Source organism: Syngnathus scovelli, chromosome 6 (genome assembly GCF_024217435.2).
Source record: "Syngnathus scovelli strain Florida chromosome 6, RoL_Ssco_1.2, whole genome shotgun sequence".
Lineage (NCBI taxonomy): Eukaryota > Metazoa > Chordata > Actinopteri > Syngnathiformes > Syngnathidae > Syngnathus > Syngnathus scovelli.
In genome coordinates this window covers 7666561-7686090 of record NC_090852.1, presented here as the reverse complement: position 1 = coordinate 7686090, position 19530 = coordinate 7666561, and the positions used below count along the sequence as shown (strand labels likewise).

General features: G+C 40.5%; 1 protein-coding gene across 3 annotated transcripts in view; it reads right to left on the bottom strand.

Moving 5' to 3' along the window:
• The window catches only part of wwox (WW domain containing oxidoreductase), a 128237-nt gene extending 109205 nt beyond the window's left edge, over nt 1-19032 (bottom strand). The window contains exons 1-5 of one of the 3 annotated variants that reach the window (XM_049723822.2): nt 18723-19032; nt 18382-18446; nt 18161-18218; nt 17742-17911; nt 9152-9258 (exon numbers count right to left, since the gene is read on the bottom strand). In XM_049723822.2, coding sequence (XP_049579779.1) covers nt 9152-9258; nt 17742-17911; nt 18161-18218; nt 18382-18446; nt 18723-18829 — 507 coding nt within the window. In that variant the 5' untranslated portion in view covers nt 18830-19032. The remainder of the gene's footprint in view (nt 1-9151; nt 9259-17741; nt 17912-18160; nt 18219-18381; nt 18447-18722) is intronic. The other 2 variants (XM_049723823.2, XM_049723821.2) reach the window with 2 other exon arrangements.
• Between the last annotated feature and the right edge of the window lie 498 nt (nt 19033-19530).

Here is a 19530-nt window from a genome sequence, read left to right as displayed (position 1 = left end):
AATTACAGCTGATGACCTGCGATGCACTGGTGTGCTCAATCAGTCCGGCTTCCGTAGCAAACGCTAAGTGACAAGAGACTATGAGCATACAGTCCTTTCCGCTCAGTCCGATGTGAACACGCAGAGACATTTAAACTCATTAGGGCCTTCTCTCTCGTCTATGACCACCCTTAGCCGGCGATGAAAGACGACGTGACGAGCCACGGAGTCTCACAGTTGATACGTCAAACATCAGAGTCAAAATTACATTTAACTAGGAAGTACAACTTGGGAAGAAAATTGCGTGTGAATAATGAAGAGCTGACGCTGCAATAAAATGCTGGGAAACAAATTAAAATGGAAGAAATGTTCAACGTGAGTCTGAAAAAAAATGTGCGGTACATATACAAAAGTTGCCCTCTACCAGGCACATCCTATAGCTAGAAAAACCTTGCAAAGGTTAACACACACTCAAAAGAAATGAGAGACTAGTGTAAAACCACTTTGAGGAAATGAAAAGATGCATCACTTAATTTAGGAATTTAATCATGGAAATAATAGAATCATAATTAAAAACAAAAGTGGAAATTTGATAATTGGTTCCCAAGGAATGAGCTGGAATGATTGCATGGAAGGAGGAAGTCAATATGAAAAGGTTCTTACTGATATTGTAATATTAAAAGGGAAAATTGGGAATAAATACGATTTGGCGAATTTGGGGAAATGTGAAAAATAGTTCCTCAGATGTCCTGAATGATCTGAACATGCAATAGAATGAATCGGTCTAGAAAAAACATTAAATGTCTGCACTAATTTGGCAACGTTGCCATGGAAAATGTGGAAAACGCTACGGAAAAATGTGGACATTTGGATAGTATAAAAATTGTGACCGAGAAGTTCTAAATGATGTGAACTGATCGAAGTTTAATGGGAAAGATGAGGAACTTTTTTGCTGAATGTCTCAGTCACTTGAATCGTACTTCAGATTTAATTTCAGGTTTATCTGGGGTTTTTTTCCCTCTAATTTAGTCCTCAGTGTGTCTCCCAATAAAGTCGAACGTGCATGTGATGGCACTTTTAAGAATCCCTGGAAAGTGTGTGAGACGTCTGCTGAACTCAAGCTGGTTAAGTAAGCCCTCCCTTCTCAGTGCCTGTTTGATGGAGAGAGAGAAAGCTACTTGATATCCAAGCTATTCAAATATACTAGTCATAAATAACTATTATTTGATTGTGTTGCTACAGTTCTATTCTACTTTATTAAAAACATGTAACGAAAAAAAATCTTGTTTTTGAGAAGCTGTATCGATCAATAGCATTTTAATGCCGCAATCTAGCTTTCTGCAGCCATGGCAAGAAGCCCGTTCAAAAAAATTTAACAAATTGCTCCTATAGCCCATTTCCATTATGAGCCACCACACAATTAGCCCGATCACATTTCAAAGCAGTCTCAAAACGGGGATCATAGCAGATAAATGTTATAGCCATTTGCCAGATGCTTTGAACATGTTGGTTAGTTTGGCAGGCATCAAGCAGCTTGGCCGCATTTATTCCCAATTGCCTCCTCCTGTGAATTAAAACACGGCGTCCCATCGCTCTGTGCTCAGCACTTCGGTAACTTCAATAAAACAAAATACATTCTCCTCTGGCAAAGGGAGGAAAAGTGTGAAAGAGATCCAAGCCACCTCTCACCTCATCTGGTCCCGCCCCGCCCCCCTGTCCCAGGGCTACGAGCCCAGCCTTCAGAGGGTGAGAGATGAGAGCCTGTCAGGTTCAAAAAACAAAGAGGTGCTGCCTTACACATCCTTCCTCAACCTGTTCCCCCTTCGGTGGCGGTGACATCATTTAAATCATTTAAATCCTGCCAAACGTGACCCGTGGCGAGTGACCCGTCACCGGGAAAGGCCCGCGCCGAACTGCTTATCCGGCATAAAATACGACCCGGATAACTACGGGATTTATTCAAAATTATTCCTCGGCGGCACTCTTTCACGCAGAGCGTTTGCCCATAGTTCACTTGATAGTTCAACGTGGTCCAGGCAATTAGAGGCAGGCCACACCTCTTCGGGAGACCGAGCACCTGGTTAGAGCGGATGGACATGAGGAGAGCTAAACGGCGCAAGATTGCAAGGCAGGCAACTTTAGGATTCATTTAAGTTAGCCCCATCTCCCTGGTCACTTTATTAGCAGCGCGGGAAGAGTGATGCATGTCCCACAGCTATGCAAAATGCATAATCAAGCATTTAAATATGAAAAAGTCATGAGGATGAAAGTGTGCCTGCGCATGTGCTACAACGTAGCCCAGTAACATATTGCTGCTGTCTACAATCTGGTCCACGGAGCATTTACATTATTGGGAGTTACATTATATAGCTGTTGGATTCTTATATATGTATAATATCATTTTGTTTGTCTCTTTTTTTAGTTATTTGTCTCATGGCATAATGAGTTTACTGGTTTATTAATCCATCCATCCATCCATCCATCCATCCATCCATCCATCCATCCATCCATCCATCCATCCATCCATCCATCCATCCATCCATCCATCCATCCATCCATCCATCCATCCATCCATCCATCCATCCATCCATCCATCCATCCATCCATCCATCCATCCAGCCATCCAGCCATCCAGCCATCCAGCCATTTTCTGAACCGCTTAGTCCCCACGGGGGTCGCGGGTGCGCTGGAGCCTATCCCAGCCGTCATCGGGCAGTAGGCGGGGACACCCTGAACCGGTTGCCACCCAATCGCAGGGCACACAGAGACAAACAACCATTCGCACTCGCACTCACACCTAGGGACAATTTGGAGTCTTCAATCGGCCTACCAAGCATGTTTTTGGGATGTGGGAGGAAACCGGAGTGCCCGGAGAAAACCCACGCGGGCCCGGGGAGAACATGCAAACTCCACACAGGGAGGGCCGGAGGTGGAATCGAACCCTCACCCTCCTAACTGTGAGGTGGACGTGCCACCGAGCCGCTGGTTTATGAATAACAATGAAAAATATTTGAATGGAAAATTTCTTTGTACATTTAAAAAAAAAAAATAATAATAATTAAAAATACTACATACACATTTGAACCTGATTTTCTTACATAAACCATAAATGACACATTTGTCTATTTTAAAATGTGGCCCAGCACAATAAACACAAGCGTGTGGAATACCTGCTTGCATAAATGTTGACAGAAAAATCTTTTATTCCCTACATGCTACAAAAGCTTTCTTAATAATCCCATAAACCACATTGTAAAAATCCCTTTAGTGGTATATCACACTAAATCCCACTGTTGCTTTTGTTCTTTCATTGGGAGACGAGGCGAAAGAGCTTTTCAAATTCCAATTTACATACGGCAATTCCGTATATCCGACCCATCTTTGTCGTGTCAAGGCGATATAGATTGTATAGTCGGGGGAGGATAAGAAAGCTTTTTATTCTCAGTCGACAGACACACAACACGGGGCAAAATGCAAACAAATAAATAACCAGGTAAAAGACTGATGAAAAGGTCTCCTCGGAGAAGCTGACGCATGCAACTTAGACGAGAGGCGGCGCCGCGGATGTCGTGGAAATTAAGAGAGCCGCGAGGATTGGAGGATGAGGTTGGGACAGAATGGAAAGGTGGAGGTGCAGCTATGATGTCAATTTAGTCTGGGGACTATTCGAAACGAGTCTGCTTGAGTAGGAGAATCACGGGCGAATCATTTCAACTGGATTTAACAAAGCTTTCTTTCGCAGTGACGCATCAGCACAACGGCGCTTTTATAGGTTTTCTTTACCACACACAAGGCGATATTCAAACAAACATTCACAATAAATGACGATTTATAGTAGCAGCTCTCAAAGACTGTACCACCTCAAACAAAACAGCTCTCCAAGTACAACCATAAAAATTTGGATTTGACAAGAAAACCTTCACCAATGTCGGTTGCAATCAAGAGGGTCGACGGGCTCTTGAATGAAAAAGATGAAAGACTTTGTGAGTAATCATTCTCTCCCTTAGAAATGTTAAAAATGTTAACATTTATGTATTTAAATGAAGGCTGAGTGACTTCAATAGATTGTAATTCTAGTTGGCCATTCTCGTATGAATTAAAATGGCCTTTAACATGATTTTCTTTCCATATCGTTCAGTACTCTCACTAGAACATGTAAACATGTGACATGAAAGATGGCCCAAGCCAAAACCCGGAATTCAAATAAAGATGCAGCAACCGGCGCAACTTTTCCTGATTTTCAATATGAAGCAGAGGGGTGCAGCGACTAAAAGCTCAGCATCCTGGGGGCCCTGGAGGGGCCTGCTAGCAACCAGGTCAGCATTTCCTATGTGTCACTTCCTGTCCGCCTCAGCGGGAAGAGCGTGGTGTGGCACGTTGGCCGGCGGGGGCAACTCGGCCTGTCAGGCTGCCAGGGGAGGTTATGCACAAGGTAATTAGACAATACAGGCAAACACACACAGACACACACACACACACACACACACATACACACACACACACACACACACACATACACACACACACACACACACACACAATATCAACTAGTACCACTCGCTCCCTACGCATACAAGTTCAGGTTAAAGGGATAGTTACACCACCTTGGGTTTCAATGCATGTAATGTATCTTAACCAAGGCAGTCATGCAAGAAAGTAACTTTCGAGAACAATGGTTCTCAAACTTATTGCAACTAAGAAGAAAAAAAGAATTAACTAATACTTGAAAACAAACAGTTCTTTAAGTTAAATGCATTTGGTCATAAAATCGTCCTACAATATTTAAGCGCTGTTCTCAGTAACTTATATTATCCTCCAGTGAATCTTTATCAGGCGCTGCGTCCAGCCCTGTTCATTGTTGTTACTTTGTTTGTGCCATCCTCCTTTTGGGTGATTTTGGTTTGTACTTTTGTATATAAAGACTTTTACTTTGCAGCATTTAATTCTGTGATTCGTTTTGTACCACTAAAGGGAGCCCATGTCTACACTGTCTAGAACGAAGGTACCAAAGTCGGCATTTTATTATGGGGGCTGCAGACAAATTATAAAGAAAGGAAGAAAAAATATGTCGACACAAGGTTGTTTAGGTTGAAGTTTTTCTGTTGCATTTAATCTACATACGTGTGCCATCACCAAGTGAGCATGTCCCCGACAGTCCTGTAATTTGATCATAATTGTCTGGTTCAGTTGCATTAGGTTGTGTCACTCTGTGCGGACTTGAAAGAATGACAAGACTCATCTATAGCTCGTGAACGTATGTGTACCGGAATGTGCGCGATAGCGTCCGCCTCTTTGACCCGTGTTAATGTTGCTGCTTGACATTGCAAGCAACAGACTAGCAGCCTCAGTGGACAACGGGCTTTAGCCTAATTGGTTCCACAGCAGACTCTGACAGCACAGAACTCTCCACAACAGCCACACCACAGCCATATTAATAATACCCCCGCACCCCACTACCATACGACACAAATACGCACACACAACAAAAACAAGCACAGCAATCAGTGACTGACTTACTAATTAGCACTTTTACAAAGAACCTCATTAGCATGTGTTGTTGAGTGCCATCGTGTGTGTGCATGTTTGAGGTGGTGGTGGTGGTGGGGGGGTGGTTTAAGCATTTTGGAATAGAAATTAAAAGTGTGTGTGTGTGCGTGTGTGTGTTTTGTATGCAACTCAGGGGCAAAGGGCCTTGCATGCAGTGATGTGCCCCCTCAGGGGAGACTATTACAGCCCTGGGAGACAGACGATAGAGTCAAAGATAAGCAGAATTTTACAGGCAATCAGGAAAAGTAAATCCCCGACACTCAGGCAACATGTTGGTGGTTAACCGGAAAGTTAACCTAGCTTCGTAGTGTGAGCAGAATCGCTGAGGAGCGGTGTGAGGGAAAGGCGGGGTCAGGAGGATTTAAACATGTAAAGTGTACGGGGCAGAGGGCACTGAACAATGTCATGTTTTGAGGGTTTTTTCCCCCCCACCTGGCCGCTACCTTATGCTAATGGTGTCAGGTAGGTCATTTTAAAGCCGCTTAATAAATGATTGTTGGTGGAAGTAATTAATGAAATTGTCAGTTAGAATTTAATATCTTAATTACCTGTAAACATAAAATATGCACGTTTGAAAAATATTTGGTTACAAGATGGCACTCCAATTTGAGATTGTGTTGATGTATATTTGACATTTTTGTCTTTTAATGTTTTCAGTGAACAATATGTGAAGGATTAGATAGTAATATTTAGAATTACTTTACCAGGGGGAAGATATTGTACATATTTTGCATCTTTTAATTACCTAATTTACAATTATTGTGACCCATCTGTCCATTTGCAAAAATCACTTTATTTTACTTGTGTATTTAACCTGCTTTTTATTTTACCAAATACTAAATGGTTAATTGGAGTTAAATGGATAATTTGGGGGGGAGGGAATGACTCCTCTGGTCCATCCCTTTTCAAAGAATAAAATTTAAAGGAAAGTTACAAAATATTAACAGTGATCATAAATGAGATTTGTATTGCGCTTTCCACAATAGTCTCAAATACACAATAGAATAAATTATATCATAATTATATAAAAATACAGATATTTTTAACACATACCTTGACTCAATTTTATTTATACTAAATGAATGAATGAGAATGGATTATCATTTCATCGTAAATATACACACATATATATATATATATATATATATATATATATATATATATATATATATATATATATATATATATATATATATATATATATATATATATATATATATATATATATATATATATATTACATGCACACCAGTTTTAACCCCCCCAAAATGACCTCATCTACAACTGACCTGGCCCAACTAAGCGCATAAAAAAAATGTCCTGGAATGTTCTATGAAGTGTGTGGTCTCTTTTTTTTCCCCTTTAACTGTCGCTGTTCTTGGCATAGCGCGGTCCATGTGGCTGGGAAGGATAAGCCCTCTGACCCTGCTCTTCCTAACAGCCACTGGCTGTTCTGACCTGCCCATTATCTTGCCGTGACCCGCCGCCCCCCCTCCATTATTATTCCTACTGTCAGAACACGGCGATACACTGCACCGCTCGACGGCAGCGTTGGCCCGCTCAGTCCGAGGCGGGCGTCAAGGAAAGAAAGAGGCAGCTCAGAGTAATGGGTTTAAGCATTGTAGTTAAAGGTGAGAGGTCCCGTGCAATCGGGACAGCGGTTCCACTCCTGGCAGCCGGAGCGGAACTCGGGAGAGACACCTGGAAGTAGATATGATGACCTTTTGTACGGCGGACCCCAAAATATACCCTCTTATCACAACGACCTCAGCGCAGGAGCATGGGAAGGCGAGCGAAGTCCATCCATCATCTTAAAGATTAATCCTCCTCTCTATTCTTTTGCTGAATCTATTAATAATGTCAGCAGAGGGGCAAAGATTGATTCTGATATTGTGACTTTTATTCATTAGTCTTTAAATGGGGGGGGATTCCTAGAGAAGGAAGCGAGCCTCAGCGGACTTGGAGGACTCAGCATATGATGGAATCTCCTAAATCCAGCCGCTTTAAGTTAGCACATTTCAGTTCACAACACAGTGAATTCTTGCTAAAGGTGTACTGTCATTTAATAGGTTAATTAATTAATTAATTATAACAATAATGATAATAATTTTATTCAATTAATAACAATAATAATAATAAATGTATTTGATTCATATTAATTAATTCAATTATTTTTCAATTACTTTCACATCTAAAAATATATATACTATATATATTTAAAATCTGACAGACCCCATGTATAAAAATAGAAAATCAGGAATTTTAACCGTTGTGTCAGTTGTACAGGGAGTCAAGGTACCATAATTTTTGGACGTAATCTTTTGCTTCATTCTTAGACGATGTATACTGGCTTTCGCACACAATACTGCCAGCCCCAGGGGCATCTTTCAATTAGAGGTTGTGTTGAGTTTAAACACTGAAAATTTACTCTTCCACTCTCAGGCTCGTCTCTTTTTTCCGTCATCGCCTCGTTCCGTTTCGGCTGCCTCATCCTCTTGTGCTGCTGCGCTCTGTAATCAAGCCAGCACTAATGGCTTATTCTTTCTGCTCCAGCGGCCGCATTTCACTTGTTTATTTTCCCACACTCATAAATCTGCGGACGAGTCGCAAGCGCTGCGATATTAAAGCAATAATCTTGGGTAAGTATCAGATGCTCCCTCTCACCCCACGCCCCAGCACGGCGGACGCCTGTTCAAATCTCTTCAATAAAATTATTTACTTTCCTAAGTGCGTGCACACAAATGAAGCATTAGATACTTGAAAATTGTTTATGTTGTTCATGCAACAGTTAGAGAATTAATAGTTTTATGTCAGCATATTGCTTCATTAATAAATTATTAAAATAAAAAAATAAAAACTGTCCCATGGAAAACGGAATGCTGAAACGTATTTTAAACATGTAGCGTGGCTAGAAAAAGTCTACACCCCCCTGTTCGGATGTCAGTTTTTTGGAATAGATAAAAGTGAGATGTAGGTAAATCATTTAAAACCTCTCACCAAAAACGTGAGCTAAAAGTTGGACAACTCAACTGACAATGACAACTTTGAGAGCGAAAGTAAAGGTAAATAAGCGACACATTGTGGTTGCACAAGTGTGCACACCCTCTTATACTGTGGCTGTGGTCCTAATTAACCAGTCACATTCTAACTCCTGTTAAATGAGCACCATGTAAAGGGACTCTAATTAACCCCAAATAAAGTTCGGCTGTTCTCCCAAACATGTGGAATAACAAGTCATATGAAACTAGGAATTTTATTGGTGTTTTAAGTGGGGCTAGAATAGATGAGTGGAATCCATTTATTTCAAAAGTGGAATATAATTTGAGATACAAGTAATAAAGTCAACGTAGCCAGGCTCCTTCCTAAGTCTTTTTTTGTTTGTTTGTTCAAGACATTCTTTATAGAAGGATTTAACCTGATGCATATAAAAGGTGTGCTATGTTCGAAAAAAAAAAAAATCAATGATGGTTAATGAATTTGAGTGGATGGAACTCAAGATATTTAATTGATCCTGAGCATCAGTAAACCTCGGGTGGCCCCGACACAGTCACGTAATGGCCCCGGACCATTGGGCCACTGTTATCTATTGACCAGTCAGAATTTAAGACTAAGGTGGACGACTTACCCAATCCTCCTGTATGGCGCTGATGGCCTTGTTGGCCCGGGAAAGGTTTCGGCAGGCCAGGATAACACGGGCGCCATGCAGTGCAAAAGACCTGGCTGTCTCAAAGCCTGGAACATGAGGACAGAAACAAGACATTTAATTTTTTTTTTTTTTTTATGAGATGCTTCAAAGGGGGCGATAAGTGATTCTCAGAGGTTGTATCAAATGTAGGAGGAAGGGCCAGAAAGAATCACTATCAAGTTTTCATGTAATTTATTTCACAGAGTGAGCCAGTGGTCTCGGCGCAGAGAGCTAATCATTTCTCTCAGAAGTGATGACACTGATTGAATTATTGTGGTTCTGGTCTATTTCCTCTAGCCCGAGAAGATAAAGTTGGGGATGTGGCCGTGGTCTCCGAAGAAGGTATTGCTCCGCTCGTTATGCCGGCTCGTTATAGGACGGAGGGGAGGGAGGGAGTCGGATATTAATTATGTTGGTAATTACGCATTGATGGGGGTAATTATGACAAACACGTCTAATAATAGAGGAAGTCAAACGGACAATCAAACACAAACTGAACCTTTGGTGCGGTGGCAGTCGGCAGCATCAAAGGGCCACCGATAAGGCCAGAGTTCTGAAATGGAACGCGGTCGGCTGATAGCGAGAGAATTTATCAGTCCGAGACTACAGCACTGCGTGGCTCCAGCCAAATCACGCGCTACCGATAAAAGTGACAAAAACTAAAAGATAGAAGGCAGAGAAGTTCATTTCTAAATTACAAGTCTAAATGGGTCATTTCGAGCCGTAGGTTGAATTAATTTACTAGATCAACTTTCGCCGTATTTTCTTATTTCCGCTGACATTTACTGCAAGTCTGTGTGAGAGTGGCTACGTTTCTCACTTTCACCTTTAAATTGACTCCAACGCACCCAGCAAGCGCATTGACTGACAAACTGCCACAATAAATGATTGTGGCAAAGAGGGTCCACCGCGAGGTATCAGAGGGTGGATTAATATGAACCGTAATTAGATTATAGGTCCTAATCTGATTTTCATTATGATCAAAACTGGGAGGCCTACTTGTGAGGAGAGTGGTAAAGACCAATATCTATTAAAACCCGAAATTGGAGCCGGATTGGAAGGCTGCCGCGCTGACAAGTGAAGCATGGAATTAAATTATATGACTCGTTATTAGGTGTAATGGAGGGGACTGCGATGGAGAGCGGCAATCATTCCACCCGCGGGAAATGGAGAAAATAAAAACAACATGACAGGGAGGGAGAAGGAGCAGAGTGACACAGACACAGATTAAATGCATCATTTGAATAGGCAGGCAGGCCGACAGGATTTAAGAAACAGGAAATGTTTATATAGAGCATATAAAGAATGAGATTTGGAACTTTTTCAATCAGAAACTTGGAATTATATATTGTATTGGGGGTGAAGCATATTTCTTCAGACCGATGGAGATGTTGTATCTCTTTTAATGATGATTTTGACCTTTTACATAAAGCACTTCTAAGTGCTGCTTATTCTCCTGTGCAATAAAACTAGTAATGAAAACATATTATATAATGCCACAAATGATAGACAATATTTTTTGCCAGTAGAATTTTAAAAAAATCATTTAATACTTTTGCAAAAGTCAGTTGTTGATATTAGATTTTTCCAAGCTATGGTAGGTGATACAGTATTTCTTTCATCCACAATCGGCTTGGAAAACTACAATTGTAAATTGAGATAAGCATTGACATGGTATCGATGCAATGTGATTTATACTTTAAATAAGATTTGTTTTCAAGCCCTAAAAACAGCATGAGGTAAAAGCTTCTTTGAAATGTTACAAAATGGACAGGAGCACTAGCTGCTGGTAAACAACAACGCCTCACCCCGCCCCCCCTCACTTGTTGTGTGTACACACCATGAAAGTGAAATTAAGGAGCGCCAGTGTTTTCCATAATGGAGAACAAATTAGAATATGGCAGCAACAGCACGCGGCATCAACGGAGCCGTGTATTTGCGGTGACAAATAACAAGGACTCGACATTAATTGTGAAATAACAAGAGAGCGAGTGGTGCTGAAACAGAGACTTTGTGGTAGAGAGGGCGACTCAAATGAGTTCCCGGTCAAACGTACAACAGCGGCAGCCTGTTTCGCTATTGTTCTCTCATGATGGAACATGACGAGAGGTCACACGCACAGTTTGGTTTTCTCATTTTTGCTCTGGTAGGTCGCCAAAAGCTGTTTTACAATATGCGCTATTCTGCCAGCCTGTGGAATGAAACTACAGGTTCTTTCGCTCGGGGAAATGTACCGGTATGTCTACTATGTCCTGCATTTCACTGAGTTTTTCAGAATACACGAAAACTCCAAATCATTGAGCCCCTCGTGGATAGTAGAGCAACAGACTCTGTTGAAGTACTGCACTCTATTTTGTCTCATTTGCTTTTGATCAGGCGCAATTGATCAACGGAATTCAACACGCAGCCACTTGTTGCTAGGGAGAATTTGACGTGAACATTTTGGGTGCATTGCAGAAATCACTTCAAAACCATCACTCAAAAATATGAGATAATTTAATATAAACTTGAAAATGTAACCACAATTCATTGTAAACAATGTTGAGTGCTGGATCTGGTGAAGCACTGCGTTAACGCAGTATACTTGACACTACTAATCAGAAAATGAAAAAGCACCACTACTGCTAAAAATGTGTTTTACTATGATGCATAAAAGAATGGTGTAAAATATCCATTAAGCAACGAATGCTCTTCATGGTACATTAGGATCCTGGCCCTTCAGATATCCCCCCTAATAATGAGTGTGATTTAGTGATTTCACGCTTTGTTTGTCCTCTCTGCCCCCCCCCCCCCTTCCAGACCCCCCCCCCCCTCGTACACAGGTATATTGGCTCAGTGTAATGAGATCATTACCAGCCTCGTCAGTGAGCAGCTTTATTTGGCAAACGCCGCCACTGCCGTCGCCTGCCTGCTCCCACTCGCTCTTGATCTGCATCCAAAGAGGCATTTAACTAAAATAAGCTCTGTAGTACAATTGGACAAACACAAGTCAATTGGGATCATTACAAGACCTGTGGGTAAACATGTCGAGTTCCCGTGGTCCTCTCTCAGCAAAACGGGCAACACATGACTAGACTATGTACTGTATCGCTTTGCTCACAAAGAATCACTTAGCGCCATTTTTAATTGTAAGACAAAGTATAAAACGACTTTACTTGAGTGTGCTCGCTTCTGAAGCGAGCAATGAATGTTATGGATGTGTGACAGTTTATTACACAATTTAATTCTCTATTTCCCTTGGACTATGGTTTTTAATTTTCTGCAGTCAACTTCTTTTATGCATAAAAATTCTCAGACCTTCACATTAGTAGAAGGTTTAATGATACATTTTCGGAGCTCATCAAGAGTGATTGAGCAAAATGTCTTTCACTCTAACAGCTTATCCTAACTAGCCACAACCCCCCATTTTGCAGGTGCATCGCAATAAATGGTGGTAGAAAGGTATTTTCAACGGTTCACTTGAAAAAATTATTCAATAAATTTCTATAACTAAAATCTTGCTCTTTGAGATGGTCGACTTAGAGCTCCTTACACATTAGTAGAAGGTTTAATGATACATTTTCGGAGCTCATCAAGAGTGATTGAGCAAAATGTCTTTCACTCTAACAGCTTATCCTAACTAGCCACAACCCCCCATTTTGCAGGTGCATCGCAATAAATGGTGGTAGAAAGGTATTTTCAACGGTTCACTTGAAAAAATTATTCAATAAATTTCTATAACTAAAATCTTGCTCTTTGAGATGGTCGACTTAGAGCTCCTTACAACACTTAGCGATAATCAAAACTACATTTAAAAGTGTTGTAAATAAAGCAGTATTGGCATATACAAACTGTAATAAGTTGGTACATGTTGGTGCATTCTCACGATTGTACTTGTAAAATAATTGTATCTCATATTAAGAAATTTAATTCCCCATGACCATCACTACGGTGCTGTAAACCCAGAAATACCACAGCACTCTCAGCATTTTTTTTTTTTTTAACAGGACAGTCTAACTCACAAATAAAAAAATGAAAACACTCTCTAGGAACTGCTGTGGACCCCCACGCGCACCCAAATCCTCACATGCAAAATAAATTTACAAACTCACTCCAGATCTTAACACCACTCATTAGGCCGCGCCCCTTAAAGTTACACGCATCAAACACACTAATTGATGCCACAAAATGGCACCGAAGCAATACTTTTAAGGTTTGCAAGTTAAACCTTCAACAACTGACTGATGCATGGCATACAGTAAATTGATAAATAATTTGATCAATTTCTCGAAATCTCTCAGTGCTAAGTACACCTTGGCACCTTCTCAAATCCCAACATGGGAGTCCCCCCTCCCCAATATACTCCCATTTTTCAGACTTTTAAGATCCCATTTAATTCCCCCCCATTAGCCCATGAGGAGGGAGATGTCACCCCAAAAGTGGGATGTATGGTTCGTAATTACTGCCCAAGGTTGAGCTGTTCCAGGCCAGAGCGCTGAAAGTGGTCCTATTACCCCTCCCTGTCCCTTGCTGTCTAAACCCTGCCCCCCTACCCTCGCTCTGACCCTCTGTGTCAACCTCGGGACACACATACGCATGAAAAAAAATCGGGACACAATCTCTCATCATGGTCTTGCACAGCATTAACTGACAATAGTAAGGTTTTGTTTTTTGTTTTTTTTAAATTGCACCTGCACTAAATGTTGGTCTGCTGGAGCAGTTTTGTGCCATCCTTGAATGGTAATTTTTAAATGAGTCTTTTAAATGAGCACATACAATATAATTGCACGTCTTTTGGCCATATTTAAAATAGCATTTTGTCATACATCTGTTTAAGAGTGTGCGCTCGCAGAGAAAATTGTGGCCCCCTCCATCATTTAAGTTACCAACCCTATCCTATCGAGGTTTTAATTATAATATAGTTTAGAGAACATTGGGTGCAAAGCCTAAAATGTATTCACTCCAGTCACTTCAGCTCTTTCAGACTGGCCTCTGACACCTTTCTAAAGTTGCATATAATTTGACTAACCAAGCAAAACTGCTCATTACTTTGGCTAATAAAGAAAATGAACCAGAAAACCAGGGAGGGGAAAAAAAAAAAATCTGGATTCCCTCACACACTCAAAGTCGACGCGCTCTCCAAACACATACACACAAAATTTGATCAGACTGCTGAACACAGATAAACTGTGGATGTCATCTAAGCCACAGGCAGCCACTCGGAGATGCTCCAGGACACACGGAATAAGACGCAGACACGCCACTCTCGCTGGCAACATCTTTTTATCCATCTACTTCCTCCCGCTATGAATAATGCATTCCCCTCCATAGTCGCGCTCTGCTTTAACGCACGGCCGCGTCACTCTTTGAGGGGGGTCCTTATTCATAAACAGCGGCGCGGTAAATACCAGAGCTTTGCAGCCAATTTAATGGCAGTTATGCTTAACAAATCTGCCACAATCTAATGATCAGCCACAAAGCCGGGTTGCCGTTTTTTTTTTTATTTTTTTTTTATCTGTGCGCTGAAGCTCCTCGCAGCGCCGCGACTCACTGAATATGCTTAGAGATCTCTCCATCCGGAGAGAGGAGAGCACCGGCCCTAACACCTAATCCTCTCCCATACAACACGGGGATCAACACAAACACGCAACAATGTTAGTCCTTCATGAATAACATTGGAAAAAGTCTCCAGAACATTATGAAGCGCTTCCCTCACAAATCCTTGTCATTGCCTATTTTGTCAACTGTAGTTCCTGCATTGACCCAGCACGTAAACAACAAAAGCACATGGCAGATAGGTCCATGAATTTAGATCGAAACCTTTTTTCATGTTTTGAAAACAACTACCTTCCCAGGCACTATTTTTCTTGAAAATGTTCAACTTTAATCTTGTAAAATTAAGATGAGTGACTAGTTTTACTATCTATGACTAAAATTATGATTTTTTCTTAATCAAAAATATTCAACGTTTCAACATTCAAAGGCTCCGATATAATGACAACCACAAACATTTTATCAATATGCTATATTAATTTTCTCATTTGTTTGTTTAGATTTGACCAGATGACTCCAAATCAACACGGCCTCCTACCTTTGGGAAAAAAAAAAAAGGTTTTTCACAAAATTATGGTCCTTTAAGGACAACTGTCCCATGGAGCCTCATCCAGCAAATGAGCAAACAGTTTATTTGATAGGAGAGGAATTAGGACCAGAGCAGGAGTGTGTAATAGGGATGGATAGGAGGGCTCGGGCCTGGGTCAAAGCCACTTAGAAATCGTTGAGGAGGTACAAGCACGGGTCTATAAGAGTAAGAAAACCTTTAAAGGCAGGAGAGAGAGAAGGGCTCTGGAGAAGGAGAAAACAAAGTGAGATCATTCATTTCCATTATCACGATTAAAAACACCATTCGGGTTTGTAGTGCTTTTTAATTTACACGGGAAAGCGGCGTGAGGAAGACTAATGCGGGGGGAACCGCCGTCGTGATCACCTCGGCAAGTCCCTAGTCTGCTTCAAGGCCGGCCACAAAATCTGACATTTCACGCATATATAAACTCCTACACGTCTGCCCCCCCCACCACTCTTCATCCATGTACATTAAGAAACTAAATTAAAGACGTGAAATGTAAATGTGCTAATTAAATAATATCCTTCCATCCCTAATAAAAATGTCACATTCCCCTGCGGAGAAATACGAACTCAAGAAAATGGAAATAGCCTTGACACTTGGATTAAAACACTATTGATGCCATTAAAATGCTAAGTGGCTCCAGCCAATTGGCATAACCACATTTCACTGGTGGAATGTCAAAGGAGCACACAAGTAGAAGCAATTACTAAAAGAGTATTGTTAATTACGAGGTGCTGCATATTTAATACGTGGTCGAGTAAAACAAAGGTTATGTTAATATGGGTATAATAAGTATTTAAAATGTCGCCGTTTTCTTATAAGCACAATGTTTGATGATTCTCTGGAGAAAAAGCCATTTCTTGGTTCTATTCAGAGCAGATTATATACGTACTAAATACACAAAAAGTGATGCACAGACTCTGTCTCTCATTGTGATGTTTTTAAAAGCAAAATTGGACATTTGCGGCGCAACTTGGATGGTTTAAAGGCTTGGTGGCAGCATGGAACTCTTGTGCACTCTTGTGGTGACAACTGGAGTACACTACAGACCGTCCAATTGTTTCTTCTTTTATAAACATTTTGAGTGCAAATGTCACTGCATGCCAGACAGATAGATGATGGAAAAGCTTTTAAGCCTACATCATCTAATTTGGGTTATTTCAAGCCATGGAAAAGAGGATGCTTGGGCTTGATTGTATAAAATTTAACATACAGTTGCTTGGAAAATCTAGTTTTGTTTTTATTGTGAGTCTTAGGTGAGAAAGAATTGTGAATTCATCAGTATTTTAAAACAGTGAATTAAATTCGATCCTAGTGTAGTTTATTTAAAGTGACCATGTTCATTCAGTCAGTTTCTGTTGACAGTAGAAATATTGAAACAAAAAGATACATTTGCATAAGACTGCATATCATTTTTACACAATCCATTTGTTAATAATATGAGTCGAGACTGATAAATGGAAGAAACATCAAGGATAGGGAGGCAATTAAGATCAGAAGCTCCATTGTTCCATCAAAGTCCCAAGGCAGCTGTAAATCTACTATAGTGCCCCATCTCATAATGTACATACAGCAATTAGAGAGCCCGGCAACACTTCCTTTCTACAAAGCATTTGAATATAAAGACAATTAAGCATTTTATGTTGATTTGATTTCCCTGGAGCTATCGTTATCCATCTTGAACGGAGCACAGCATTTAAAAGGGAAGGCCGACACTTTGCTCTTGTCTGAGTTCAAACTACAACCAACAAAACGCGGGAAGGAGATATATTGGGTTCCAGGGGATTTGATGGTGACTTATACTTTTGCGAGCAGAGTACGCGCATTTGTTGCGGTTAACAATGACATCCAATTCAGCCTGGCTAATGAACTTCAACACAGTCATGTTCAGCATTACGTGGGTGATTTGTTGGGTGTTATGTCTTACAATTTGGAGGCTAATGTTGATGAATGCCCGGGCTGTGGCACATATTTTTATCCAACGTCATACAACACTGCCACCCAGTGGTACTTTTCTGGAAGCACAGTTACTCAAGGTGGCAAAGAGACTAAAGACTAAAGGACGAGTGGCCCATTTTTCTCGTCAAGAAAATAAAACTTTTGTAGACGTATTTAAAGTCCAGATGTATAAAATAAATGCCAATGTTTGATTTATTGTTGGGGCCCATCAATACCAACTGCCATGACCAATTTTATATTTCCAACTTTAAAGATTTTAATTTAATGAAAGAACCCATCAGACAACTTTGGATGAATTTTACTGTAAGCAAATATTCCTTAAGACCAGTAGATTCCCACAAACGTCTCAAAAGAGTTGCAGCTATTACAAGGTGCAAATTTTACTTATTATTTGTGTAATAGTTGTACTTTTTAGTTGAAGCATTCATAAGCTATCTATGCATACTGTGCAAAAAAGGAACTCACCAATGCCTGAGTTGCCGCCAGTTATCAGGGCCACCTTGTCGGATAGATCCCGACCTTGAAGGATCTCCAAAGCCGCAGAGTTGCCATCATAGCGTTTTGGCTTCACCGTCACATCCTCCACAGTAAACACTTGGCGGGGGTCGAAATGAGTGCTTCGCTTATTGATGTGGCTGGTAGTGCGAAAAAGATTGTAGGAAAATACTTTCATATTCTGAAACGTTACAATTGTGGATAAACAAAGTGATTTGAATCATGTACTACTTGAAGTGAGTCAGATAATTATCAAGGTCTGCAGGGCTGGATAACAATCCTGATCATTTGAATCAAGTATGTTGCAACAGGGAGACATAGAAAATATGCAGGACACCAGCCCTCGAGGACCGGTGTTGCCTACCCATTCTTCATGACGATCAACTTACTCAACGTAAACAATTTGACCATGTTCATTGGTGTTTTGCTCCCAGCCATATGGCAAATCTGTTGGAGGAAAGGGCAGAAATTACTTTTCTGTGGGATATTATGTACACAATGAGCAATTCATACAATTAAACAATTAATACAAACTTGACTCAAACTGCAATACTTGTGGTGGTGGTGGGAGGAGAAAAACAACAACAAAAAGAATAATTAAATATCAAACCTCCAGCACAACGTTTCTTCTTTCCAGTCTTGGGGTGTTCCCACTGTGTCCTCATCTCATCGTGGCTTTTGTCACACAAACAAAAATGGAAAAAGTTAGAAAGTGTACCGTGATCAGGTTATGTCTTATTTTATTTTACATTTTCTCCAATAATAAAATATAAAGATAACAAATCAATCACGTAAAAAAACCTACTGCAGGTGCACGAATTAGCGATGCATGATACAGCTGTGCAGGCTCCTTTAAGAGCAAGATGCTGTACTTGCAAAATAAATACACTTTTGAAATGCAAACAAACACGTACCCACGACTGTTAGTTATAGTTGACGGATTGCACTCACTTTGCATAGTAGACCCATCCATCTTTCGTTGATCTTTCCTCCCATCCAGGAGGTAACTCATCGTCACTGTCAGTATCGTCCATGCCAGCGTACTTAAGAGCTGCCATTGCGTTTCAATATGGGAAACTTAATGCAAGTTCCGTGCACACTGACACTAGCGTCTTAGAAACCAAAACAAAAATACACAGCACTGTGCAGTCTGGTACTTCCGCAATAATATGATGACGCCAGCCGCGGTGTTTGATGGGATATTGAGTCAAAAGAAATGCGAGACGTTTGCTTGCCGTCGTCATTTCTAAATTTCTGTTACGTCCGTTTTTTTTTTTGTTTTTTTTTGGGGGGGGGGGTAAACTTAATTGCGGCAGCAAAATAATAACACGTTTGTTGGCTATAGGATTATAACAACCTTTTTAATCATATGTATTTTTAGCATTGACATGACCATATTTCATTAACGGACAATTTAGACAAAGGAACATTTCTCCATTGTTACGTGTGGTACCATTGCATGACCCTAACCCACTATCATAATGGAATCAAACACTGCAGAAAATGGATGAATGGGTGGGAAAATAATTTATTATTTCATTTTGCAAAATTACACAACTTAGCATTCTTATGAAATAATTATCATCACATCAATGATCAAGACATTTGAAAATGAGACCTGGTTATAATTTTATTATTAAAATAACACATTGCCACTTTGTTTTCCGTAAAGGAGTCTATATTCAGTATACAGGTAGTGCAATTCTATATAATGTCACAAGTAGCATGCTGCATGTACAGTTTTGCCCAACTAGAAACA